Here is a 27,063-nt window from a genome sequence, read left to right as displayed (position 1 = left end):
TATACACGAGTCAATAAGTTTGCCAGTTTTTTTGGGGGTAAATTGGGGGCCTCGGCTTATATTCGGGTCGGCCTATACTCGAGTATATACGGTAGATATGAACCAAAATTCAATGACATTTCATTTAATAAAGAACTAAGTAGCATAAACAATCACCATTTTTTTTCATACTTTGTTGCATCTCAGTGCATACTCTTTGCACTCACTTCTTTTGTGTGTACAATGCTGGGATGCCTTCATGACATTTCTCAGGATAGGCTTCCTGATGATGATAATAAGAATGGACCATGCCTATGTAATGTGTGTTGACATGGCCACTTATAGGCTCCAATGTAAGCCCTGGTGAAAGCACGAGAGTACAATGCAGGGACAGCGCATTGCCATCCTATAGATCCCCAAGTATTAATTTAATGAAAGCTCTAGATTTCAAAATTGCAGAATATTACTCTGTCTTAAATCGTTTGTTACCCCGACACTTCATATTCCTAATATGTGTCTGCTGTACCATGTACTTGTATGAGAAAGTATCCTGCTCTTTTTGTATTGCTTCCTTTGTGTGGAATCTCTGGTGTTACTGCTAGTCTCCTTGTTTTCCTCTTAAAAACTAACCACACTAAGCAGAAGAACAAATCATGGTCAGTTCTCTAGCTATGCTCGCTTCCAATGATCAGACTTGCCCTGACACGCCCTTGCTGCACAGCCATTCACTGGGAAGCTCAGTGTGCTGTTGCTTCTCCTCCTCCCAGCTCTTATGCAGCTGAGAACAGAGGTTGTTTTACAAGGTGATCATTTACAATCACTTTAAGTGTTGGGAAGGCACTACAAAGGCCAGTAGCTGTATTCCTCTATGGGATTACAGGTGTTAGCTGTGTGTTCAAAAGTATTGTTTCCTATGATATCATCCTGAGTTCAGGGATCAGGCTATGCTGGCCTACAGAGAAAGAGACAGTGAGGGCAGCAATGTGAGTATAATACTTTAAGGCGGGAATGCTGCGAATCCGCTGCGGGTTCCCGCATCACATGCCTCCCAGTGGAAGTTCACACTGCCCTATGCGAACTGCTGGGAGTGTCAGTGAAACGTTAATGACACCCCCAGATCAGTTCGCATATCGCAGTGTGATCTGCAAACTCGGACAGGAATTGGATCGCATGGTCTGAACACCCATGCGATCCGATTCTGCTGCGGACCAAAAAAAGGTCCTGTGCGAGTTTGGGCTGGATGCAATGCGAATTCAGCCATACTATCTGTATGGCTGAACTCGCATCGCACAGAGATCGGATGTGATTTGCAGTGCAGTGCGGTGCGAATCACATCTGATCTCGTTACTGCAGCAGTGTGAACCCAGCTTAAAGCCGCGTACACACGGGCGGACTGTCTGGCCTACTTAGTCCGCCGAAACACATTTCAGCGGACAGTCCGCTCGTGTGTGGGCTTCAGCGGACTTTTTCAGCGTGCAGTCTGGCGGACTAAGTATTTCGGAATTTCCGTAATACTGTCCGTCGGACTCGCATTTCGGCGGACAATCCGCCCGTGTGTGTGCCAGTCCGCCGTACTTTTGAAATGAGCGGACTTTTCCCGCCCGGAGAAAAGTCCGCTCATTTCGAGCGCGTCTCCAGGTAGGCGGGGCCCGCGAAGGAGACGTCGCTGGCCCCGTCGCCTGGTATGGACTTAAAGGGGAACCCCAACGCCGAAAAAAATCGGCGTGGGGGTCCCCCCCAAGTCCACAACAGACCCTTGTCCGAGCACGCTACCCGGCCGGCCAGGAAAGGGGGGCGAGCGAGCGCCCCCCCCTCCTGAGCCGTACCAGGCCGCGTGCCCTCAACATGGGGGGTGCCTTGGGGAAGGGGGGGCCGCGCGGCCCCCCCACCCCAAAGCACCTTGTCCCCATGTTGATGAGGACAAGGGCCTCTTCCCGACAACCCTGGCCGTTGGTTGTCGGGGTCTGCGGGCGGGGGGGCTTATCGGAATCCGGGAGCCCCCTTTAATAAGGGGGCCCCCGGATACCGGCCCCCCACCCTATGTGAATGAGTATGGGGTACAATGTACCCCTACCCATTCACCTGTAAAATAAAAGTACAAAAAAAACACAACACACGAGATAAAATACTTTATTGCACAGCTCCGGGGGTCTTCCGTCTTCGGGGGTCTTCTCGCCGGACTCCTCCGCTATCTTCTTGTAGCTCTTTTGCTAGTCCGGCTTTCTTCCTCGCCGCCGGTCTCTTCTCCCGACTTCGGGGGTCTTGTCCCCCTCTTCGGTTCTTCTGCCGGGCCACCGCGCCTTCTTATAGCTCTTTTACAGGCGGTGGCCCGGTCTTCTGTCGCCACCGTCGCCGCCGCCGCCTTCCGTTCTTCTTCTTCTTCTTCTTCTCCAGGAGATGTTGCCTCGACGATCTCTCCGGCCGGAATGCCAGGGACGCACTGCGCGGCCACTTATATAGGGACAATGGGGCGGTGTCACATGGCTTTATGTCACATGGGTTGGTCACATGGGTTGATGTCACATGGGGACTATGACATCGTAAGGGGGCAGTATACTCATTCACATAGGGTGGGGGGCCGGTATCCGGGGGCTCCCTTATTAAAGGGGGCTCCCAGATTCCGATAAGCCCCCCGCCCGCAGACCCCGACAACCAACGGCCAGGGTTGTCGGGAAGAGGCCCTTGTCCTCATCAACATGGGGGACAAGGTGCTTTGGGGTGGGGGGGGGCGCGCGGCCCCCCCTTCCCCAAGGCACCCCCCCATGTTGAGGGCACGCGGCCTGGTACGGCTCAGGAGGGGGGGGGCGCTCGCTCGCCCCCCTTTCCTGGCCGGCCGGGTAGCGTGCTCGGACAAGGGTCTGTTGTGGACTTGGGGGGGACCCATAGTAGGGCGGATAGTATGGCGGACTTAGTACGCCGTATTAGTCCGCTCAAAAAGTGGTGTGTGTGGTCAAGTCCGTTCATTCGAAAGTATGACGGACTGTCTGACGGATTGTCTGACGGACTAAGTTGGCCAGACAGTCCGCCCCGTGTGTACGCGGCTTAACACAGAACTAGGATTTATTTTTAGATTTTGTAATTTTTGTCGAAAAAACTGCCCGTGTTTAATACTGCAATTGCTGGTGGTGGTCAGTTTAATACTGAAGCTGCTGTGGGGACTCTCACTAACTATGAAAAACCCCTCATTTAGACTTCCTCAAGAGACAGTGAAAGTAATTCCTATGTAATATACATCTGCATCAGTTCTGGCACTTTAAATATCACTTCATGTATGGAAGTTCAGCCAACAGCATCACCGCGACCTGCTAATGGTTTAGTGAAAATATTGCCATTATACCAAATCAGAAAAACCTGAAAGGTGGATTCACCTCTGTTTACAACACATTTTTAGGTTTACAACTTAATTTCTATACCTCAGTGGCTAAGACTGTAGTGGATTCAGTACCTGAACCCCCGAATGCATTCCCTTGCCTTTTTTTGGCTATGATTCTGGGACATTCGGTAAATGAGATTATCAGATACTAAAGGAATTTAGAAAGATGGTAGTCATGAACAGTGGATGAAATGCAGGCTAAACATTCAACATTTATATGTAGACAAATGAAAGCCTCATTCACATGAGCGTGCTGATTCTTATGCCCATGTGAAGAGCCATCTTCAGTCACCCAGGATGAATAGGTGTTCTGTGCATAGGGTGTGCAGGCTGCATTATGAAATCAATGACTGGCAGGCAGCTGCCCGGACCTCCACGTGCATCCCAGAGTGTACATCCATGTGGGTCTGATGCATGGATTAAAACACAGTCGATCTGTGTCCTGATCCATGCATCAGACCCACACTAATGTGCACTCCAGGGTGACATGGAGGTGTGTGCAGTCTACCATTGATGTCAATAAGCTGCCTACACATCCTGCACAGAACACCTGCTGAAGACAGTCCATCATATGGGCATACAAATCCACATGCCCATGTGAATGAAGCCTAAAGCTGAACTCTTATGCCACGTACACACGATCAGACATTCCAGCAGACTAGGTCCGACGGTCTTCCCGACTGACTTTCTGCGGAGGTCTGACGAACTTTCTGAACGAAACGGATTTGGCCACACGCGACTAGACTAAGTCCATTCGAAAGTCCATTTGTTTTGAACATGATGACGTAAACGGGACTAAACAAGGAAGTTAAATAGCCAGTAGCCAATAGCTGCCCTTGGGTTGTATTTGGTCCATCGGACTAGCACACAGACGAACGGTTTTCCTGATTTTTAGTCCATCGGACTTGAGTCGGATAGATTTGATTATTTCTAGGTCCGCCGGACTTTCGGGAAAAAAAGTCCACTGGAGTCCACACATCGAATTGTCCGATGGATTCCGGTCCGCCGGACCAAGTCTGCCGGAAAGTCCGATCGTGTGTACGCGGCATTAGAAAACTAAAAGTCCTACCTTGCAGTGGGGTTATGCATGCACTACAAGGGTTAACTGTTCATTGATGTCTAGGGGGACTGGGAAAAGCAGTTTTCTTATCTGTCCTCCTACAAATTCCTCTGGGCTGTTAGACCAGTCTCTGCATTCTCTTCTGCCCTGCACTCCAGTAGTCTAAAGTCCCCTGAGGTCATTAAGACCAATGCAGGGTCTTTAGTTCTGCACTGGATGTGAAGATGCCGACAGATAGTCCTCTGCCAAAGCAGAATGGGAGCGCCATCTGCTGGGCAAACAGAGGATCAGGTAAGTAAAAGTTCTCTTACCTTTCCCCAGACATAAAGGGGATAGCCACACTGCAAGCGCTTTCCTGGAGTTTACCTTTAAGTTGTGGTAATTCAGGTAATCTTCTATTCATGTAATACAATACACGTAGGAAAAAAATAAAATAAAACGAAAATAAACCAGAATCTTGCACCCTGAATATACATTATTAAGGCAGAAGTTAGCAGCACAGTTCTACGCAGTGGATTAGGTTGTGAATGGCATTATTTAGTGTTCGTTTAGGAAGGGCCCTGGATAATAATGGACTGTATCTCCCTAGGCTCAGGCTTACTGCCTTGGATTGTCTCTGCATCTTCCGGAGCCCATGATGGATGGAAGCAGTTTTTGAAGGAAGTTCTGTGTGCGTTCTGGTTGCTGTGGTGACACTGGGGAGGGTCTCCTTGCTGTACACAGAGTCCCTTTTGTGCCCTTGTGTCCCATTCAGAGCAGCTACACTGGGAAATGCTTCCAAACCTCTCATTCACACAAGAGATAGGGGGGCCTCTGCAGCCACTGTGTCATCACTAATTGGCGTTACTCTGAATGGATTACATCATCTCTCGCCTGTGATGTCAATATTTACTGGGAGCTCATGGTAATTCACTGAGTAAAAACAATCCCTAGAATTTGCTGTAGTTTATTAGCCAATATTATGATATCACTGGCACTTACACGGTAACCGAGAAGGAAAATGGGAGCTAACAGGGCAGATTGGGGCTTTTAGCCCTGCTTCAGACAAAATAAATAAAGAGCTACAGAACATTAGCAGTAGTATAGAATAGTAATATTTCAAGGGAGTGTATTGTGGTTCTGTCATACTAAAATATGGGGCTCTATATATTCTGCTTCCTATTTTAACACTGTACAGCTACACTACGGAGTTGCTTTACTAAAGGCAAATAGACTGTACACTTTGCAAGTGCAATTGCCCCAGAGCTTTCTAAAAGAGGTAAAGCTTCACACTACAAAAAATACCCAATCGCATTAAAGGGAATAAAAAAATACAGTATTTTTGCTTGCACACGATTGGATGACAAAAGTCAGCAGAGTGTCCCCTTATTTACTAAGCTCTGAAGCAACTGCACTTGCAAAGTGTACAGCCTATTTTCCTTTAGGCCCCCTTCAAACCGAGAGCATTTTGCAGGCGTTATAGCGTTGAAAATGGCGCCTGCAAAACGCTAAAACAGCTGCTCCATTCGCTCCAGTGTGAAAGCCCTCGGGCTTTCACACTGGAGCGGTTCGCTGGCAGGGCATCAGAAAAAGTCCTGCCAGCAGCTTCTTCAGAGCGGTGAAGGAGCGGTGAACTCACCCCTCCTCCACAGCTCCTCCCCCGCTGCTCCCCATTGAAATCAATGGGGCAGCGCTGCAATAACGCCGGCAAAACGCCGCTCCGGCTGCGTTTTACGGGTTGATTTAACGCCTTTTCGGCCGCTAGCGGGGGGGGGGGTTACAACCACCCCACTAGCGACCGAATAGCGCTGATAAAACAATGGTAAGGCGGCGCAGTGTGAAAGGGGCCTCAGTGATCCAATCACTAGGAATCGGGCTGCACAACTCACCAGCACACTCATCTAGCAGTATACAAAGCCTTTTCACACAGGTAGACGGGGGGGCATGAGTTTTGTGAACTGCTTGCAAAACCAGTGTGTGGCCACCCCTTTGCATAGAATTTTTTGCTTCTCTCACCATAAGATATGGTGGATCAGAATCAGCTTTAGCATTTTCCTGTGCATACTATTACAAAGTGTCTGAATATAATAAACACATCTGGTCATGTATTACATTTTTGTTTAAAAATCCAACCTCCAAAAAATATATTTATCCCCCACATACAATGCACTTTCACTATATAAGAGTCGTAGGCAATCAGCAGGCTTTCAACTGTTGATAAAATTCAAGTCCCTGCATACCTCTGCCTGCTGGGACAAGCTGGAACTTGCAGTCCCTCAGCACAAAGGTACCCCTGCTCAGGGCCACCATCAGGGGGGCACTGCCGTTACAACTGTATGGGGCCACGGGCCCTGCTTAATATATATAGAGAAAAGGATGCAAAAATGATGAAAATTATCGTAGCAGCCTAGTAAAAGGTTCATGATACAAATCAGGAACTGCGTACAGGTGCCAACCCCGCAAAGCATTTGGTATTGTGGCCATCTGACCCTATAAGAGGATAGGGATGATCTGTGCCAAACATAAAGAGGTGACAGTGGGGAGAGACTTCCTGCGGGCAAGAGGCCAGAGCAGTCTGTCTGAGAACCATGCTAATCAGCCCAGCATGTGGGTACTCTCACCCATACACTGCTCATCCTGCACTGCCAAAAGTGCACATTCCAGCACCGGGACATTCTAGGATAAATACTGTACTTTCTGTCCTTCTGACCTGCATTTTTCACAGTCTCTGAATAAGAGTCTTAAATTCACATGAAAGGTTATTTCTAAGGGAAATAATCAATTTGCTCACTAGGAAGGTTGCCTAAATTGTGCTACAATTCAGTTAATTTACTTTAGGGATGCTAAAATAAAATACATTTTGATTTACTTAAAGAAGCAACTACTACTATATAATAGTTTTACATTCGTAGTATATACAAAATGTATATTACTTTGTAAAAAATAGGGTCTCCTTATGCTGTATTAAAATGAACTTTTATCCCCTATTCTAGATTGGTTATTCGTTTTCCAATGGAAATGAATGGACATGATATCAGATGCTTGTAGCAAAATATTTCTCTATGACGCTAAAATTGTAACTCTAAACACATGAATAAAATTTAATATATTGCATTTTACCAGTTCTAAGCCCTTGCACACACGGTCGGATCATTCCATCTGAAAATGTCCGATCGGACCGTGTTGTCGGATAATCCGACCGTGTGTGGGCTCCATTGGACTGTTTCCGTCGGAATATCCGACCGACAAAGTTTTAGAGCTGGGCTATAAAATTTTCCGACAACATGGTTTGTAGAGAATTCCGATCGGACAAAGTACCACGCATGCTCAGATCAAATTCCTAGACCAAAGCTATTGGCTACTAGCCTGAACGTAGTCCCATGGTAACGAAATAATGTCATCACGTTATGAACGATCGGATTTTCCGACAACTTTGTCCGACCGTGTGTATGCAAAACACAAGTTTCGGGCAAAATCCGCCGGACAAAATCTGACGGATTTTGTTGTCGGAATGTCTGACCGTGTGTACAAGGGCTTAGATGTGGTGTCTGCATTCATTTTCTGCAAGCACATAAAAATTCCTGTTGATCCTGCAAGAAATCCAGGGTCCTATTAAATTTCCCTACACTGCAAAGGTATTTGCCTCCCCATCTATCATCTGTGAACTTTAAAATACCTTCCTGCCATATAAGAAAGATGAAGGGGGGATGTTTTTTTCATAGCCACTGACACAGAATAAGCATGCAGCCAGTTAAGTCCCAACTCATGATCTGCATGCTTGTTTCAGGTCACTAATATTTTTTTCAGTAAAGGTTTGTACTAAAAACATACACATCTGCTTTAGCAGATAAAATGTGTGGACAGCATTCGCTTTATACACTATATTGTCAAAAGTATTGGGTTGCCTGCCCTTACATGCACATTAACTTTAATGGAATCTCCAGTCTTAGTCCATAGGATTCAATATTGAGTTGGCTCCCCCTGTGCAGCTTTAACAGCTTTAACTCTTTGTGTACTGGTCCAAATAATTTGGTTGGGGGGGTGGGGGATTATGGTGTGGGGTTGTTTTTCAGGAATTGGGCTTGGCCCCTTAGTTCCATTGAAAGTAAGGCATCAGCATAGCAAGACATTTTGGACAATTTCATGCTCCCAACTTTGTGGGAACAGTTTAAGGTTGGCCACTTCCTGTTCCAACATGACTGAGTACCAGCAAACAAAGCAAGGTCCATAAAGACATGGTGGGCGAGCTTGGAGAGGAGGAACTTGACTGGCCTTTACAGATTACTGACCTCAACCCGACAGAATATCTTTGGGATGAATTACAGCGGAGACTGTGAGCCAGGCCTTCTTGTCCAACATCAGTGCCTGACCTCACAAATGCACTTCTGGAAGAATGGTCAAACATTCCCATAGACACACTCCTAAACCTTGTGGACAGCCTTCCCAGAAGAGTTGAAGCTGTTATAGCTGCAAAGGGTGGGCCAACTCAATATTGAATCCTACGAATTACGAACTAAGACTGGGATGCCACTAATGTTCCTGAGCGTGTAAAGGCAGGTGTCCCAATACTATTGAAAGTATATTACCATAAACCTTATCCAGTCTTTATTCAGACATTGCTACCCCAAATAACCACCAATAATATAGTAATGTCCTTAACGCATTAGCTCATAGGTAATCAGACCTTTGTTGTTGTTGTAAAACCTATAATAGTATATGACAATATCTAGCGTTAAGAAGATATGAAAAGGGTCACCTTGTAAATATTATATTAAAATAAATAAGAGGAAAGGAACCTGACAGAGAAGGGAAAGATCAGAGCCAGGGAAATTTGACAGAATTAAAAGTGTTTTTTTTTTCTTCTGTATTTTTTCTTACTGGTTATCAATTTTAGATTTTATGAGTAGCAATCTGGTCGGTGAAATACACCATATGTTCTCAGTGATTCCGACATGACAGTTTATAGATTTACATCCATAAAAATTGCCTAAATGAGCTTGATTTATGGAAGGTTGGTATTTCGGATGGAAGACACCCCCCACTCTCTCTTCCTTATGTTCCCACCCTTAGTACTTGTCATGGTAAAACATATCTGTCTCCGCTTTGGCCCAAACTCTTCACACCCTTTCAACACCAGACGCTATGTCTATAAAGGATATACGGGTGTACAAATAATTTTTTTCATTCTAAAGTAATAAAATTGGTAGAATACACTGGAGTTGGGGAGCTCTTCTACCTTAATATCATTGTAGCTGACATGGCTTACAGGACTGATAACTGGACACTTCGTGAAACACAGTGGCAACATGAGTAGCCACAATGGTGGGTAACATACAGTAGGCAGCACTTCATCTGCTTCCACCAATACAGTGCTAAATAGACTGGCCAAACTATTACAGATGATGCCACCCATGTCTGCTCAAGGAACTTAGATCTGTAACTGAGCAGGCTGCACACATTGATGGCCATTTATTGCTCTTCTATTTCCATTTTATGTAGTAGACACTAGAAGTGGACACATAAAGACTGCAAACACAAAGAGATGTAAGTAAACCACATTGACTGTGCCATTTTCAAGCATATATCTGCTGACATTGAAAGTTGGGCATAAATCACACGTGACCTGAAAATCACCAGATTAGTTCTAAACTGACCTACTTTCCATATAGTCTTTTATAGAAGCAGCATGTTGCATTTTTTTTTCCAGAACTGAAACACACTGGAAACTGCACTGGTGTGAAAATATGCAATGAGACCCATATAACCTACTTTCCAAGTGTTTTTGATGCAGAAAAAAAGCACTGCACATGTAATCCAGTTTAAATGAGTGCAGAGAGCCTCTTTCACCCCTTCTAGGCTCCACGTAATGAATCCCTCCCATTCCGTGGAGTGTTGGAGGTGAGGTTGTTCCCACATTTTTTGGTCATGCTCTGAGATCACAAGGTTTTGGTCAGACGTGCTAACCAGCATCAATACTTTACATCAGCGCCAGTCCCTCAAGCCACTGAAATTTGTCAATTGGGCCTTGTTGAGAATTTTCTTCATACCAGGGTGGAAAAAACCCTTATTAGCCTGATGATGGCTTTTCTTGCATTGGAAGAAACAGGCTTCTCTTCCATTTTCTTCTGGAAACAATTGATCACCAACAATCTCCCATTATATAAAGATACTTAAGCGAACAGGAGATGTCCTGCCAAATACGTGCGACAAACTGGGTCAGTTTTTATTTCCCTATGTTAGGTATTGGAACCTGTCAGTGAAGGTCACACAGTCATACTATTTTTACCTACCTATGTTTATTATATTATATTAGTGCCTAAATTCCCCCCTCCTGCTCGAATTCTGCCTGATGGGCCCCCTACTGTTCAGGACTCTATGACATGATTCGATTATGTATTTATAGATCTATATTGATCACGTTATATTTATATGTATAAATACATGTACTGTATATATAGGTATATATTTTGTCTGATGTTGTTTTTTCTATTTTCTGCTAGTCAAAAATCATAAGCTCCAGAGGAAGCGTATCAATACGCGAAACATGTTGAGCTAAACTGCTTGAACATTGTGACTCCTTCGCCAATCCTGTAAACCTACTGTACCTTTATACTGGATCTCCTGACTCAACTATGGAGTATTTACATTAATATATGCTTTCAGTTTGTATATGAAATCTGGTTAGGATACAGGGGCGTTAGCTTGTACTGTATTATAGTTGGATATGATTATCGGTTTGTGAAAAAACATTTTGAAGCATTGTTAAAAATCCTTTTTTATTAATAAATTTAACTTTTATATGAAAGTATTGTTTGGTACAGTGCCTAAAAAGTCCATAGTCCCACTTATATGTTTTTTCCACAGTCATACTATTGTCACCTTGGTGTTGCTCCTGCTAACAGCATTTGTACCATGTGTTTTGAATATATGACCCCTGCATGGGCAACAAGAGTTTATTCACTGATTTGTTTCAGTGTTGTTCTTGTCGTACCTATTTTGTACAAGAAAATTTTAATAAAAAATATTTTTTTTAAAACTCTAGCGTTCAAAACAAAACATATCAACACTTACAGTATATCTAAGCTTGTTTGGTAGTCATGTTGTAAAGCGCTGCACAAACTGTTGGCGCTATATAAATCCTGTATAATAATAATAATAATAGTCATGCTACTTGCAGTCTTTTCAATTCAGGCCGACGCATCTGTTCCCCTAACAGCAGAGTGTGCACTTCCCCACTCACGGACTACACTGTGCCCAGCTGCTCTGTGTGACAAAAATGAAAATACATTTGAAAAAATTGTGATGTGTAGATACATGTTACCATGGGACCACTCAGGCCATGGGGCTTTTTATTCACCATATATAATTCAGGGGCACTATTCTCCTGCTTTCTGAGGTTATGACATTTCTCTGCAAATGTCTACAAAAACAGTACAACTTTAAATTGTGGATGTTTACAATATTTAATTTGCTGCCCTTGCCTATGTTTCTGTAACCTGGAAAAACAAGTGTAAATAATAAAAATATTAGACTCCTTTCATACTGAGGTGATTTTCAGGCGTTTTAGCACTAAAAATAGCGCCTGTAAAGCGCCTCTCATGCCTCCCAAGTGTTAAAGTCCGAGGGCTTTCACACTGGGCAGTGCACTTGCGGGGTGGGAAAAAAAAATCCTGCAAACAGCATCTTTGGGGTGGTTTGGGAGCAGTGTATACACTGCTCCCAAAACGCCCTGCCCATTAAAATGAATGGGCAGTGCTGCCAAAGCCACTTTGTGCCACACGGTCGCGTTTAACCCTTTCTTTGGTGCCCCGCTAGCGGCCGAAAAGCTCTGCTAAAACAACGGTAAAGCTCCGCTAAACTAGCGCTGCTTTACCGCTAACAGACCCCTGCCCCAGTGTGGAAGTACCTTAATGAAAATGATGGCGGGTAGGACTGTCAACGTGGGACCACCCAGACCAGGAACTGTGTGTTTAATATGGGAGCGGTTGCAGTGATTTTTTTTTCTGAGTAATCACATCAATTAAACCAGGCAGTAGTGCTCTAGAAGGAACAAAAGAGAGTGGTGCGGGGATTGCCACTTAACCCAAACAGCCCGTGTAATCCAAAGTTAAAGGCAGCTTTAGTCTGCAGGTCTCTGTTAAGCCACTCCCCCTGGCATGTTTTGCTCCACCCACTAGGGGCGATCCCCACGCTTTCATTGCTCTTATTGCTGGATCAGCATATGAACCCTGAGGATCTAAGGCAGAAATCTATTCCTCCTTGGAGTGGCACCACAAGCTATGTATATGTATACAAGAGAGATTGTGTCTCTTTCTTGATCTCTGCCTCCTCCCAGCTCACCATTTTAGTCGCCTATAGATGATAAGCCACTAGTGGGGTGAAAAAGCTTTCCAGAGCTACAAACATGTAAACAGTGATCACACCACACGCATGTGATTTATCGCTGCAAACGTCAGGATGAGCACAATAATTCTAGCACCAGACCTCCTGTGTTACTCTAAATTGATAACCTGTAAAGGCTTTTAAAGCACTGCCTATGGAGATTTTTAACTACCTTAGTTTGTCACCATTCCATGGGTTTGTACAATTTTAAACCATTGCTTGTTAGGCATCCATTTACTCGCCGTAACGTCAACTTTTATATTTTACCAAAACAATAGTGTATTATATTGTGTTTACTAAAATTCATTACAGGTACTTATATAGCACTATCAATTTATGCAGTGCTTTACACATATAGTATACATCCACATCAGTCCCTGCCCTCAAGGAGCTTACCATTTAAAGTACCTTACAATTTAAAGTTCCTAACACACATACTAGGGCCAGGGCAGGTGGTGCTAAGGTTGGGATTCAAACCACTTAGCCACTGTGCTGTCCACAACTTCTCATACTGCACATGTGCAGTGCAATGTTAACAACCTCGGTATAACCTCACTAGTTGTGGAAGCCTAGTCCAAGAGAATGAATAGGGAGATGAGGTTTGGGAATTTTGGTAGTGACAGATTGATCCTAGGGCACTGGAAGCTAAAAAAAGCCAGCCTATTTTTTTTGGGGGGGGGGGGAGGATTTGGGAGCTCCCGGGTTTTTCCTTGGTTCAGGACCCTCTGGGCGTATGGATGGTGGGCAAATCTACCTTGCAATATGATATGCTTTATATATTTTTGATATGTGCTTATTTCACTCTGTTATTTAATATGTTATGCTTTTGCAGTGCTCTAAGGTTCTCCTCCGTTCCTCCTGAGGATTCGGGGTGATCCTGCGAAACGCGTCAAGATCAATATCTCCCTATCTGGACCTCTCCAAAGCATTCATTTCAAAACAGTTTTCAGTTCATAACCGAATAATGTGATATCCGTATATGTATAAAATTGTATTTTAACCATTCTTTGTGTTATGTCCTGGCACCTTAAAAATACATTTCTAAGGTATTGACTTTTGAAAAAGCTTAGTGCATTGCTAGGCAGTAAAATAAATGACAGCTTTAACATTTTCACCCACACAGGTTTCATGTCAGATAATCTGGAGTACATGTAGAAGGGCTGTGCTGAGATCTCTTCACATAAGGTCCATTGAAGGTGCAGGCTCAGAATCAGCTTAGTGATGTAGTGGGTAGAGACTGTGGTCTTACAGCCCAAACTCAGTCAAAGTGCGGTTATACGCTATAGTCTATGCATGCTTACATTATTTTGTTCCAAGTATTTTGGATTGCATAGAACAAAACTGTGTTACTATTGGGTTAAATAGCTTCTGTCTAAGGCTCAGTTCCCACTGCTGCTACAGCAAAGTTATATAACTTTGCCTGCTACTTTGCCCTGTGACTTCCTTCTGACTTGATCTGACTTGGATGCTATTTAAGAGCCTGTACAAGGGCTGAAATCACACCCAAGTCGCAGAAACCTTTTCTAAAGTTGGAGCGACTTCTGTAGTATCAGTTAAGATGGCTCTTCTAGGGAAACATTTAATTTGAAATGTCATGTGACTTGGGCTTTCAGAGTTTGAACTGAGCGGAAACTAGTAAAGCAGAAGAATTCGTATATTATTATATTTATACAGGATTTATATAGCGCAAAACAGTTTGTGCAGCGCTTTACAACATGAATATAAACTCTAAATGGAAATGAACTGTTTGGTGTGATTGTCTGTAAAGTAACACGTGATACAGGGATTCACAAGTATGGAAATAAAAGAGCAATATGTTTTCACAAAGGCAGAAAAGTGTGAAAACAAAGTGGAAAAGAGTCTCTTTAAAAAAACTAGAAAGATATTAACAGAAGCGTAAGTTGCAATGAGGGTTTTCTGATGACAGTTTTTAAAACTGTTTTGAACTGAAGGCAAAAGCAAGGAACAAGTCTACACTTTGCATTTTACAGACCATATTAGACAGGCATATCCGTGTTTTCAAAAGCTAAAAATGAGACAATTCTCTTTTTCTGTAACACAGTAGAATAATGCGGTGTGCACTAATCAGGGTCATATTTGGAGTCTGTTCTGTACTGGGCACATGCGCATGCCGACTGCTTTAAAGGTGATTTTTACTTATGTTACATTATTATCACAGAAGTGGCAACCAGTACCTTAAAGGGAATGAAACAGACCTTTCAAAAATTTTTGGAAACAAAATGTAAAAGGGATCAGCATGAAATGAAATATATATCAATAGCTATCCTTCATTATTATACACTATATTGTCAAAAGTATTGGGACACCTGCCTTCACAAGCACATGAACTTTAATGACATCTTAGTGCATAGGGTTCAATATTCAGTTGGCCCACCCTTTGCAGCCATAACAGCTTCAACTCTTCTGGGAAGGCTGTCCATGAGGTTTAGAAGTGGGTCTATGGGAATTTGGCCATTCTTCCAGAAGCGGATTTGTGAGGTCAGGCACTGATATTGGACTAGAAGGCCTGGCTCACTGTCTTCGCTATAATTCATCCCAAAGGTGTTATATCAGGTTCACGTGCAGGCCAGTCAAATTCCTCTACTCCAAACTCGCCCATCCATGTCTTTATGGACCTTGCTTTGGTCCAAATGATTTGGCGGAGGGGGGTTGGGCTTGGCCCCTTAGTTCTAGGAAAGCAAACTCTTAAGGTGTCAGAATACCAAGACATTTTGGACAATTTCATGCTACCAACTTTATGGGAAAAGTTTGGGGATGGCCCCCTCTGCTCCAACATGACTGCTCACCACTGTACAAAGTAAGGTCCATAAAGACATAGATGAGCAACTATGAGGTGGAGGAACTTGACTAGCCTGCACAGAGTCCTGATCTCAACCCAATAGATAACCTTTGGGAAGAATTCGATCGAAGACTGCGAGCCAGGCCTTCTCATCCAACATCGGTGCCTGACCTCACATTTTGCGGTTTTGGTTACTCTTTTAAATGGTTACCAACATTTACCAATGGACCTTGCATTTTGCTAGCTCTTTTTTAAACATGCTAAATATATTTTTCTATATTTCATCTGTTAAAATGCAACTAAAGCCAAAACGGGTGGATGGGTCATGCTACCCATGAAATGAAAAAGCTATATAACTTTTTGGATGGTAACCACTAAGGGTGTCTGTCCCAAGAGCTGTGGGAAAAATGGCTTAGCAAAGCAACAGAATGATAGACAAGCACAGAGGGACATTCAAATTAATTGAAGCCCACAATGAGGCCAATAATGTCCACACAAATATATATAATAATCAATAAACTAAAAATATAAGTGTAAATAAGTAATTCAATAAATAATCCATGGGGATTCCATGAGGTGCCCAAAGAAAAGAGAGTGCAAAAAAGTATAAAAAAAAACTATAGTCTAATGCAGTGGTCTCCAAACACTGGGCCAGGGGCCAGATGTGGCCCTTTGCTTGCTTTTATCTGGCCCTTGTGGCACTGTTTTATCCAATGATGATACCAACAATGGGACTCAACTCCTACCAATGACACCAACGGCGTGGCACAATTCCTCCTAGTGACCCCCCCAAGGATGGGGCACAGTTCCTCCCAATAACATCAACAATGGGGCCCAATGACACCAACATCGGGACATAATTTCTACCAATGACCCCAATAGGGCACAGTTCCTCCCAATGACACCAACAATGGGGCCCCCAATGACACCAACATCGGGACACAATTTCTACCAGTGACCCCAATAGGGCACAGTTCCTCGCAATGACACCAACAATGGGGCCCCCAATGACACCAACATTGGGACACCCAATGACACCAACATTGGGACACAATTTCTACCAATGACCCCAACAGGGCACAGTTCCTCACAATGTCACCAACAATGGGGCCCCCAATGACACCAACATTGGGACACAATTTCTACCAATGACCCCAATAGGGCACAGTTCCTCCCAATGACACCAATGATGGGGCACAATCCTCCCAATTACACCAACAATAAAACTACTTTTTTCTTACTGACACCAAAGATGGGGCATTGTTAACTCCCACTGCTGCTGGCACATTTTCTACACACAATGGCCACAGTCTGCCCCCTAAAGTTTGAAAAACAGTAAATTGGCCCTTTGTTTAGAAAGTTTGGAAACCCCTGGTCTAATGTAATATAAATGATATACAGTAGGTTAAAAAAAAAAGGTAAGCAACAAGTATTTTTACTATAAACTGCACCAGTAATCTAGACAGCTAGTTGATGACAGAGTTGCAACAAAGGTGCAGGGCAAGTAGATATAGATGTGATACCAACACCACCATGAAACACCCATCACCCAAGAACAAAAAAAAATAAAAAATCCAGGCATGTATACAAAACCAACAAAATCTTGCATATTAAAGTGGAGGCTCTGTGATTTTGGATGTTGCAAAAAACAGCATCCCAACCAGAAAGAGAGCTACCTCTTGTCTGTAACCGCCATTTTATTCCTTGGAGCGCTCCCAATGCCATTTAAAAAGGTGCCATATGGACACCGATAACCTGTCATTAGAGGGACAAAATGGCACTAAGCCATGTCCCATTTGATGACGTCATCTAATGGCACACGCACCCAACATCGCAGATGAATTTATGCCTGAATTAATATAGAATTCTTGTTATTTTTTATCTTATAGCCACCCTGTCAGTAGCATCTACTCCTGATGAAGTGAATTAAGGTTCGTGAAACAAGTTAAGATTTATGATGCATTCCATCTTTTCATTTAATTTTGTAACATTTGTGTTTTGTTGACTGTGCATGTTCTATTTTTTTTTTTTTTTGTTTACAAAAGTTTTATTGAGGTATATCAGGTAAATACAAATTGTACAGGCACCAAGAGGTAACCATTACATTCAAGGAACAAGATAGAATACTTGTTCTCTTTTTATACTTGTGAATATTTATAATTAAAAACAGATTACATGTAATTTTAAAGAGAATTTCTTTCAGTTGATATTCAAAAAAGTTTTTTATGTATTGTGTTGCGTAAATGTTCCTCAATAAAGTCCCATGGGCAATTAATATAAAATCTCTGGATTTTCAGTCTTTTATCAAATAGGTCTACACTGTGGAACTACACTGCATCTTAGCACAACAAACCAAAATTTAATTCATTTTTAATATTCAAAGCAAACTCACCAGAGAAATCACTTTGAAAAACACCCCTCTAGCATTTCTGGCCGTGGCCATCTTTAATAAGGGCAGATGATTCGTGTAGCATTTACTTCCGGAACCCATCTGCCCCTTAGCTCAGGCACGTATGCAGGAGGGTGTGCTTAGCTAATAAAACCCACCCTCCCCTCCTATAGACTCCTGGGATGTATTCCATCATTTGCCTAGGCCCGGAAACCAGGAAGTAACTAATGAAAAGTAAAAAAAAAGTTTAAAACAAGTAAATATGATATACATTTTTTTTTACTAATGCTAGAAGCATAAGGATTAAAAGTAGTCAATGTTGATTGAGAGAGTGAAATTCTGCTTTAAACACTAGAATATCCTCAACAGGGACAGTCAGGGCTTTGTTAAGGAAAGAAATGGCCAGATCTACCAAAGGTGAGGGACCATTTCTTGACAAATGCCTCCTTTACTGGCTGTAATAACAAGTGTGCTAGGAAGTTTTTGACAGGTTGGGTACTTTTAAGGGAGCGCAGACTTGTAAACTCAGAGAAAGCTGGTTGTTCCATTTCTAATCATGTATGTATCACATCAATAAAGACCATGATAGTATCCTTAACCAGTTCCCGACCAGCGCACGCCAATGTATGTCGGCAGAATGGCACGGGCAGGCATATTGGTGTACAGGTACGTCCAATCTTTAATGCCCCCTGCCATCGCGAGCGCGCCGCGGCGGCACACTCGCGTGCTGGTTGGGACCCCCATGAGTCCAGTCACGGGTTCCACCGACTCGATCGCCGCAGGCATACCCGCGATTGTCTCACGGGGCGGCTGAACGGAGAGATGCCGTTGTAAACAGCATCTCCCCATTCTGCCTAGCAACAAGTGACGCTGATCTCTGCTCCATATGATTGGAGCAGAGATCAGTGTTCACTAAATGAAATCCCAGCCCCCCACAGTTAGTAACACACCCCTAGGAACACTTAACCCCTACACTGCCACCCACTGGTTAACCCCTTCACTGCCAGTGTCATTTACACAGGAATCACTGCATTTGTATAGCAGTGATTGCTGTATAAATGACAATGGTCCCAAAAATGTGTCAAAAATGTCCGATGTGTCCGCCATAATGTCGCAGTAACAATAAAAAATCGCTGATCGCCGCCATTACTAGTAAAAAAAAAATTATTAATAAAAATGCCATAAAACTATCCCCTATTTTGTAAACACTATAACTTTTGCGCAAACCAATCAATAATTGCTTATTGCAATTTTTTTACCAAAAATATGTAGAAGAATACATATCGGCCTAAACTGAGGGAAACATTTTTTTTATATATATTTTTGGGGGATATTTATTATAACAAAAAGTTAAAAATAATTTGTTTTTTCAAAATTGTTTATAGCGCAACAAATAGAAACCGCAGAGGTGATCAAATACCACCAAAAGAAAGCTCTATTTGTGGGAAAAAAAGGACGTCAATTTTGTTTGGGAGCCACATCGCGATGCAGTGCCGAATCGCAAAAAGTGGTCTGGTCTTTGGCCAGCAAAATGGTCAGGGGCTGAAGTGGTTAAAGGGTAATTTCATATTTTCATAAAAAAATTAAAAGGTGAACACCCTACATCCTTCTGATGCCCGCTGTACCTACCTCTGTGGGTTATGAGCTGTCAGCGTTCATGCAGTCAGTTTGAAATCCCCACTGTTTGTCCTCTTCCTTTTGTAGGGCTTCTGGAAAAGATCACAGAGATTCTGATCGTCAAAGCAGTCAAAACAGCCATGTGACAGCACTGACCAATCAGAATCACTTTGATCTGTCCAGGCCTACAGAAATAAAAAGGAGAAGATTTCAAATGCCTGGACCACTACACTGGCTGCGTAGGCAGTGATAGCTCATCACCCACAAAGGTAAGTACAGTAGAGACCGGGGGTGGGGAGGGTGTAGGGTCACCTTTTAATTTCTCCTGAAAAGGTGAACCTACAATTTGTGTCTATGAGTTATATCAATGTAGAGAACCTCCCTAGGCACTAGATCATCCAAAGGCGATAGATTAGGCTCATCATTTGCAGCTGCAGCTACAGTAATATCAAAGGAGAAGGTGTAGAAATTCACTTGCAAAACCTGTTTTCTGATTCAGCAATAATGGAAGTGATCCTTTGCATAAATTCTGACACACAGTAGCTGCAGAAAATTCCTCCCTGGAAAATGCAGAAGAACGAGCCACACCACATGGTGGCAAAGAAGACTGCGAGGAACGTGTTGACAAGTAGGCAAAAGTAATCCAGGCTGTTGGGGTCAGGTCCAAAGGAAGAACACAGCAAGTCACCCAGTAGCTGTTATTAGATAGAGAGCTGGACAGGCCTGCAGGACTGGAGCTCTTGTGCTTCTGATCCACCATACTGCTAGAAGTAAGCTAAACCAATGAGGTGCTCATGAAACACAGATGCAGGAACAGGACAGGATAGACCTTCTGTGACCAAATCACTTTAGGTAGCAGCAGGGAGGAATGCCTCTGGGATCTTTACAGGGAGCCATTGGTGCTTCCACTAAGAGTGAAGGTTGGGGGAAGCAGACGAAAAGATGCATGGGCAAAGGTATCTCAGCCATGTTTCCCAAAGTGCCTGCAATGCATGCATTGGAATTGATTTACTAAAAGTGGAGAGTGTAAAATCTATTGCAGCTGTGCATGGTAGCCAATCAGCTTCTACCTTCAGCTTTTTAAATTAAGCTTTGACAAAAATCCTTGAATCATTTCAAATTTGGGATGTGGTGCAAAACTAATTGGATGTTTTCTCCTGTATAGTCGGTCCATAACGTGATTGACCTTCAAGATGACTGGTTTCTATGCAGCGGTGCACCAGATTGCGCATCTCCATTTTTAGTAAATCAACCCCATTGTGTTGCAGTACCGTACTCCCAGCTTCCACTCCATAGGGGATTTGATGGAAGGTGAAAAAGCACCATCACGGCACACAGTAAATACTGTTGCAATGCCAGCTGCATAAAGTACTTGTACTACTGGAGTGTAGAAGTAAAAGTAAAGAGAGTAGTAAAGAAGTAGAAATTTAAAACTACACATGCCAGGCTTCCAGAATAAAAAGGAGGGCACCCCCTCATCCTATGCACCTACCACAGTGGTGGTCTGAAGTGCATCCTGTGACTGTCAGTAAATTCAACTGCCTAGAGACAACTATAAACGACCCACTGAGAAGATAACAGAGGAGAGTTCAGGGGCAGCTGAAAAAAAAAAGCCCAACTACTCCAAAACGTCCGTTTAGCATCAGCAGTGTACATGAAGCCTAACTGTAAGTAAAGAATTGCGCTTTTATTTATTAAAACTTTCCATTTTACCTGAGCCCTCTTTCATTATAAAAAAAAAGCACCCCAGGCAGTATGGTAGTTTGTCTCAATCCTTATCACTGATATTTTGGCTACTTTTGTCTGAATATAAATATAGAGAGAAAGATAAATGATAGCAAAATAAGGAATTTGTATAAATATATATAATACATACATACATAATATACATATACTAAATATAATATAAATATACTAAATACACTAAATATTTTTCTGCAATAGAGAACCTAAAACAATGCTTTTTGCAGCCCCCTTTTTTTTGTCCTACCTTAGGCACTTACCCATCATTATATTGTGATAGCCAAAACCTTTATTTCAATAATTTTCTTACTCAAAAGCAAAATATTGGGCTGGCTGCTATGGCCTGCATCATTGTTTACTTGTACTTTAATTTGAGATATTTCCCCCACTCATCCTGCATTGATCATGCAACCTCATATGAAAACAGTGAACACCATTCCACTGTTTATAAGATAGTGAGCCACAGAAATGAGTGCTTGTTAGGTATCCCTACTGAGATATTACTGCTTCAAAGATAAAGCAACCCTATGAGGTATTGCCGCTTCTTAGATTTCCCTACACAGCTGTTACTGTTTTCAAGCTATAACTGCTTCTAAAATATGCCTACTTTCATGCACCAGCGGTGTGGCACAGTAGTAATGCTTGCTGTGTATTACACTGAACTACTGGGGGTTTAATAGATTCCAAGCTATCCTTACTGAAATATAACTGCTTGTGAGATATGGTTCCTCTCAGATCCCCTATGGTGTGTTGTAACGGTAAACCGACTTGTGTATAAGAAAAATCGGTGAATATGTTTTAATCCCAATTTGAAGGAGTGTTGCAATAAACCTGTTTTTAGGGTAAAGTTTTTTTGTCCTTTGTCCTGGAATTTTGGACACGGTGCTATTTAATAAACCTGTTACAATAATAATGTAAATGTTTACAGCTCAAACTTTCATTTTGTACCAGCTAAATATATTCCATGTACATCAAAACAAAAGATGTAAAATGTTTTACAGTTTATGTTCTATAAAAACCACATCTTGAATAGAAAAGGCTGTCCCTTGCCAGCATGCTGTAGGGAATGAGCCTGTTTGAATACAGTGGTCTCTCTTCTGAGATCTGACATGCCCCTGCGGAGTTACAGGTATAGCCCTCCAATCAGCAGGGAGCATGAGCTGTTTTGATTGGAGAGCTGTGACTGACAGGGGGCGTGTCAGATCTCTGCAGAGCTCTAGCTTCAATGATTATTCTCATGGCTCTGGGGCTCCAAGGAGAGAACCAATATCACCGTCCCTGCCTCACCTTGTTGTGGAGTCGCCCTCTTCATTCTGCTTTCGCCATCACATCAAATTAAAAATACAAAAGGAAGAGAAATCTACAACTGGGTGGATTTGTCATCAGAATGGTTATGCACTACCATTCATCTCTATAGAAGGTGCACCTTCTAAAAGCTGAAGGTGAACCGCATCATAGAAGGTTTTTAAAAGATGCATTCCTAGAACCTTCCATGCAATTTAATTGAAATGGAGATGAAAATGCACTCCTCTGTCTCCTATGTCATGATTATTAGTACTCTCATCTAGGCTGTTCCAAATTTAAAAATATTTTACCGTCACACCTGTCATAGCAAAACACACAACTGTCATTCAAAGTTCACAGGCAGATATAATAACATCAATTAACACAGTTATGTACTAATTGAAATTTGCAAATATATTTTCAAGTGACTAGTGTACTTATTTTTTTTAATACCAGAATTTTTCTTTTTTGATACCAGAATATATTATTTTTTTTGGTACCTGAATTTTTTTTTTTTGGATGCCCGAATATATTTTCAAGTGACTAGTGTACTTATTATTATTTATTTTTTTTGATACCAGAATTTTGTGTTCCCCTGCACAGTAGCACTTTGACTGGGATGGGGAGAGCCAGGCCGGTGTTCCTATAGTGCATATGTTTTAATGAACTGTGAAGTGAACTTACTGACAGGTCTCGAGAGCAAAGCGTGATGATGATCTCATTACTGTGTTGCTGCTCCAGGCAAATAAAGCTACTCTTTAAGCTCCAATGGAGGTCTTAATTCTATAAATTGTGCCAGAATAATACCCCATACACACGGTCGGCAGGGTTGCCAACCTCCTGCACCATTTTTTTACTGACAAAACATGGGAAATTTACTGGCAGTGCAAATTTTTTACTGGCAACCTGAGAAATGACAGAACTCCTACTGAAAACTAACACAGTGAGTATTTTAACAGTATAAACATTATATGGAAACACTGACAATACCTATAACAATATAATTTGCTTGATTTACACTTAAAAAGTCAACACAGCATCAAATTATCAGCCCATCATATTTACTGGCAGTTGTAAAAAAATCACAGATTTTTTCAAACTGCGGTTGGCAACCCTGACGGTCGGACATTCCGACCACAAAATCCGTCGGATTGTTTCCGACGGATTTTGGACGAAATTTGTCTTGCATACACACGGTCGCACAAAGTTGTCGGAAAATCTGATCATTCAGAACAAGGTGACGTTATACACGTATGATGGGACTACGTAGAGGCCAGTAGCCAATAGCTTTCGTCTCCAAATTTTTTCTGAGCATACGTGGCACTTTGTGCGTCGGAATTTACTACACACAATCGGAAAAAGTCCGATCGGATTTTGTTGTCGGAAAATTTTAGATCCAGCTCTCAAACTTTTTCTGTCAGAAATTCCGACAGAAAAAGTCCGACAGAGCCCACACACGATCAGATTTTCCGACAACATAATCCGATCTGACTTTTTCCGTCTGAATTTCCGACCATGTGTATGGGGCATAAGAGTTTAAGGGCTTGAAGGGCATTTAGTTCCCCAGCAAGTACTGTATATTATCACAGGTTGGCCAATATTATTATAGTTTACAAGCATGGCTGACAATTAAGTAAATAAGAATCAACCTTGCACATCTGTAGATGCTGCTCCTCAGACACCAGCAACCCAAGGCTGTTCTGCACTGTGGCTTCCATGTCCAGCAGCCAGTCCCAGAACTCCATACATTCCGATTCCACTTCCTGGACACTGTAGGATAAAAAGGTCATATCAATAAAATGCATTTACAAAGTTATTCTTCAAAGTAGACTTGTTATGTAAATGCAACTATATATAAAAAGCTAGGCCTAAACAGGCACAGCACTTACTTATCACACCATCTTTCTAACAGGGCAATTAGGTTAATAGTTTTCTTTTCATGTTTGCATAAAGATGTCCTTAAGCGGAACTAAACTCATCAATTTAATGGTTTCAAAAACAGTTACATTGCAGGAATGCTAACTGTTACATTTGCTGGTGTCTCCAACCAAACTGTCAAACCATCAAATGGCTGTTGTCATAATTGATAACATGTGCAGCACCATGGCAGTTGCAAATCAAACAGAGGCTAAGATGGCAGCTTCCTTAGCTGAAAAGGAAAAGATGATTTTGGTTCTGCTTTAATTAATCTAGAGCAGGGGTCTCCAAACTATAGCCCACAACAGCTGGAGGGCCATAGTTTGGAGATCCCTGATCTAGAGGATGCCATAGAAGTCACTCCCTAGCTTCTGAAATGTCTTGGATACTACAGTAATGAGAGCTCCCTGTCATATATTCCTGACTGCATTATGTGCATTCATGCAATTCTGCCTAATTTTTTTGTGTTCCACCATCTCCTGTAGCATCTTACATAATATAACCACTTAAGCCCCGGACCATTTTGCTGGCTTAAGATCAGAGCACTTTTTGTCAATTGCGCGGTCGTGCGACGTGGCTCCCAAACAAAATTGACGTCCTTTTTCCCCCACAAATAGAGCTTTCTTTTGGTGGTATTTGAACACCTCTGCTGTGTTTATTTTTTGCGCTATAACCAAAAGAAGAGCAACAATTTGGAAAAAAAACGCATTATTTTTTACTTTTTGCTATAATAACCATCCCCAAAAAATATATTTAAAAAAATTGTTTTCCTCAGTTTAGGTTGATACGTATTCTTTGGCATATTTTTAGTAAAAAAAATCGCAATAAGTGATTATTGATTGGTTGGAGCAAAAGTTATAGCGTTTACAAAATAGGGGATAGTTTTATGGCATTTTTATTAATAATTTTTTTTTTACTAGTTATGGCAGCGATCAGCGATTTTTATTGTGACTGCGACATTATGGCGGACACATCGGACATTTTTGAAACATTTTTGGGACCATTGTCATTTATACAGCAATCAGTGCTATACAAATGCACTGATTCCTATGTAAATGACACTGGCAGTGAAGGGGTTAACCAGGAGGTGGCAGTGTAGGGGTTAAGTGTGTCCTAGGGGCGTGTTTCTAACTGTGGGGGGCATGGCTGCGATTTACAGATCACTGATCTCTGCTCCAATCACAGGGAGCAGAGATCAGTGTCACTCGTTGCTAGGCAGAACGGGGAGATGCTGTTTACATCGGCATCTCCCTGTTCTCCCTCCCCGTGAGACGATCGCGGGTATCCCCGCGGCAATCGAGTCCATGGGACCAGGGTCGGACTCACGGGGGTCCTGACTCGTGCGCACCACCGACAGCGCACATGTGATGGCACGGCGGCAATTTTATATGGACGTACCTGTATGCCAATTTGCCTGTCCGTGCCATTCTGCCAATGTACATCGTTGTGCGCCGGTCGGGAAGTGGTTAAAACAACTAAAAAATCCAAAATGGTGAGCAGGAACCCCTTGTAATGGCAACAGCATGTGTTAAGACCCAGGAACTCCACCACAGGGCACTCAGCAATAGTATTCCCGAGAAAAGAAACTGTGACATACTTCAACTTCCCAATATACTTCCCAATACACCCTCTAAAATACTCTACGATACTCTCCTGAGTAACTCAGAAGTGTATATGTCAGGAAGATCCTACCAGCAACAGATGATCTAGAACTGCTGGTGTGCAATCGCAGGTGCCAGTGCCGAATGTACAGGAAAGTGCTCGCAGATGCCCATTAGTGCCAGGCCGGATATTTAAACCTGACTGACACAGGTGAACGTTGCTGTCTGCTCTACAGCGTTCTATGTGTTCCTTGCTTATCTGAAATCTGTACCTGTGTTTATCTGGCTTGCCTGTGACCATCCCTGCTATCTACCTACATCTGACCCCGGGCCTGTCTGACTACTCTTCTGCCTGCTTCTCTGACCCTTCTGCTGCCCACCTGATAAACGACCCGGCTTGCCTGACTTCCCTAAGTCAATATCCAGCTTGTTCCTGGTTCCAGTCTGCTGATCCAGTTCCAGCCTACTGTGCCTGTTTGCCTATCCAGCTTGTTCCTGGTTCCAGCCTACTGTGCCTGTTTGCCTATCCAGCTTGTTCCTGGTTCCAGTCTGCTGATCCAGTTCCAGCCTGCTGTGTCTGTTTGCTGATCCAGCTTATTCCTGGTTCCAGTCGGCTGATCCAGTTTCAGCCTGCCTGTGCCTGGTTGCTGATCCAACATGTTCCTGGTTCCAATCTGCTGATCCAGTTCCTGCTTGCTGTACCTGCCTACCCATCCTGCCTGCTCCAGGTACCAGCCTGCTGTGCCAGTTCCATAACAGTATACAGCCCTTTACTGGCATACAGCATGGGCGCTGTGCTCCTGGCCACCTTATTGGCCACTTCTGGAATTTGCTATCATGACACATGCACTACAGACTTTAAAAAGTTCAGTGTAATAGATTCCTACATGGTAATTTATACATAAGGATGGCAGAATCTTACATCTGCAGTGTCTTAAG

The 27,063-nt window shown here is 42.8% G+C and overlaps 1 protein-coding gene across 1 annotated transcript in view; it reads right to left on the bottom strand.

Annotated features, from left to right (window-relative positions):
• Window positions 1–27,063, bottom strand: part of AKAP6 (A-kinase anchoring protein 6) — a 427,520-nt gene that overhangs the window by 114,528 nt on the left and 285,929 nt on the right. Inside the window, exon 9 of the mRNA XM_077464820.1 lies at window positions 24,256–24,376. Coding sequence (XP_077320946.1) covers window positions 24,256–24,376 — 121 coding nt within the window. The remainder of the gene's footprint in view (window positions 1–24,255; window positions 24,377–27,063) is intronic.

This window comes from Lithobates pipiens, unplaced genomic scaffold, assembly GCF_037356315.1.
Source record: "Lithobates pipiens isolate NorthernLeopardFrog02 unplaced genomic scaffold, aLitPip1_a1.2 Scaffold_30, whole genome shotgun sequence".
NCBI classification, from domain to species: Eukaryota; Metazoa; Chordata; class Amphibia; order Anura; family Ranidae; genus Lithobates; species Lithobates pipiens.
The sequence above is the reverse complement of the archived record's forward strand: the minus strand, read 5'-3'. Positions and strand labels throughout refer to the sequence as shown.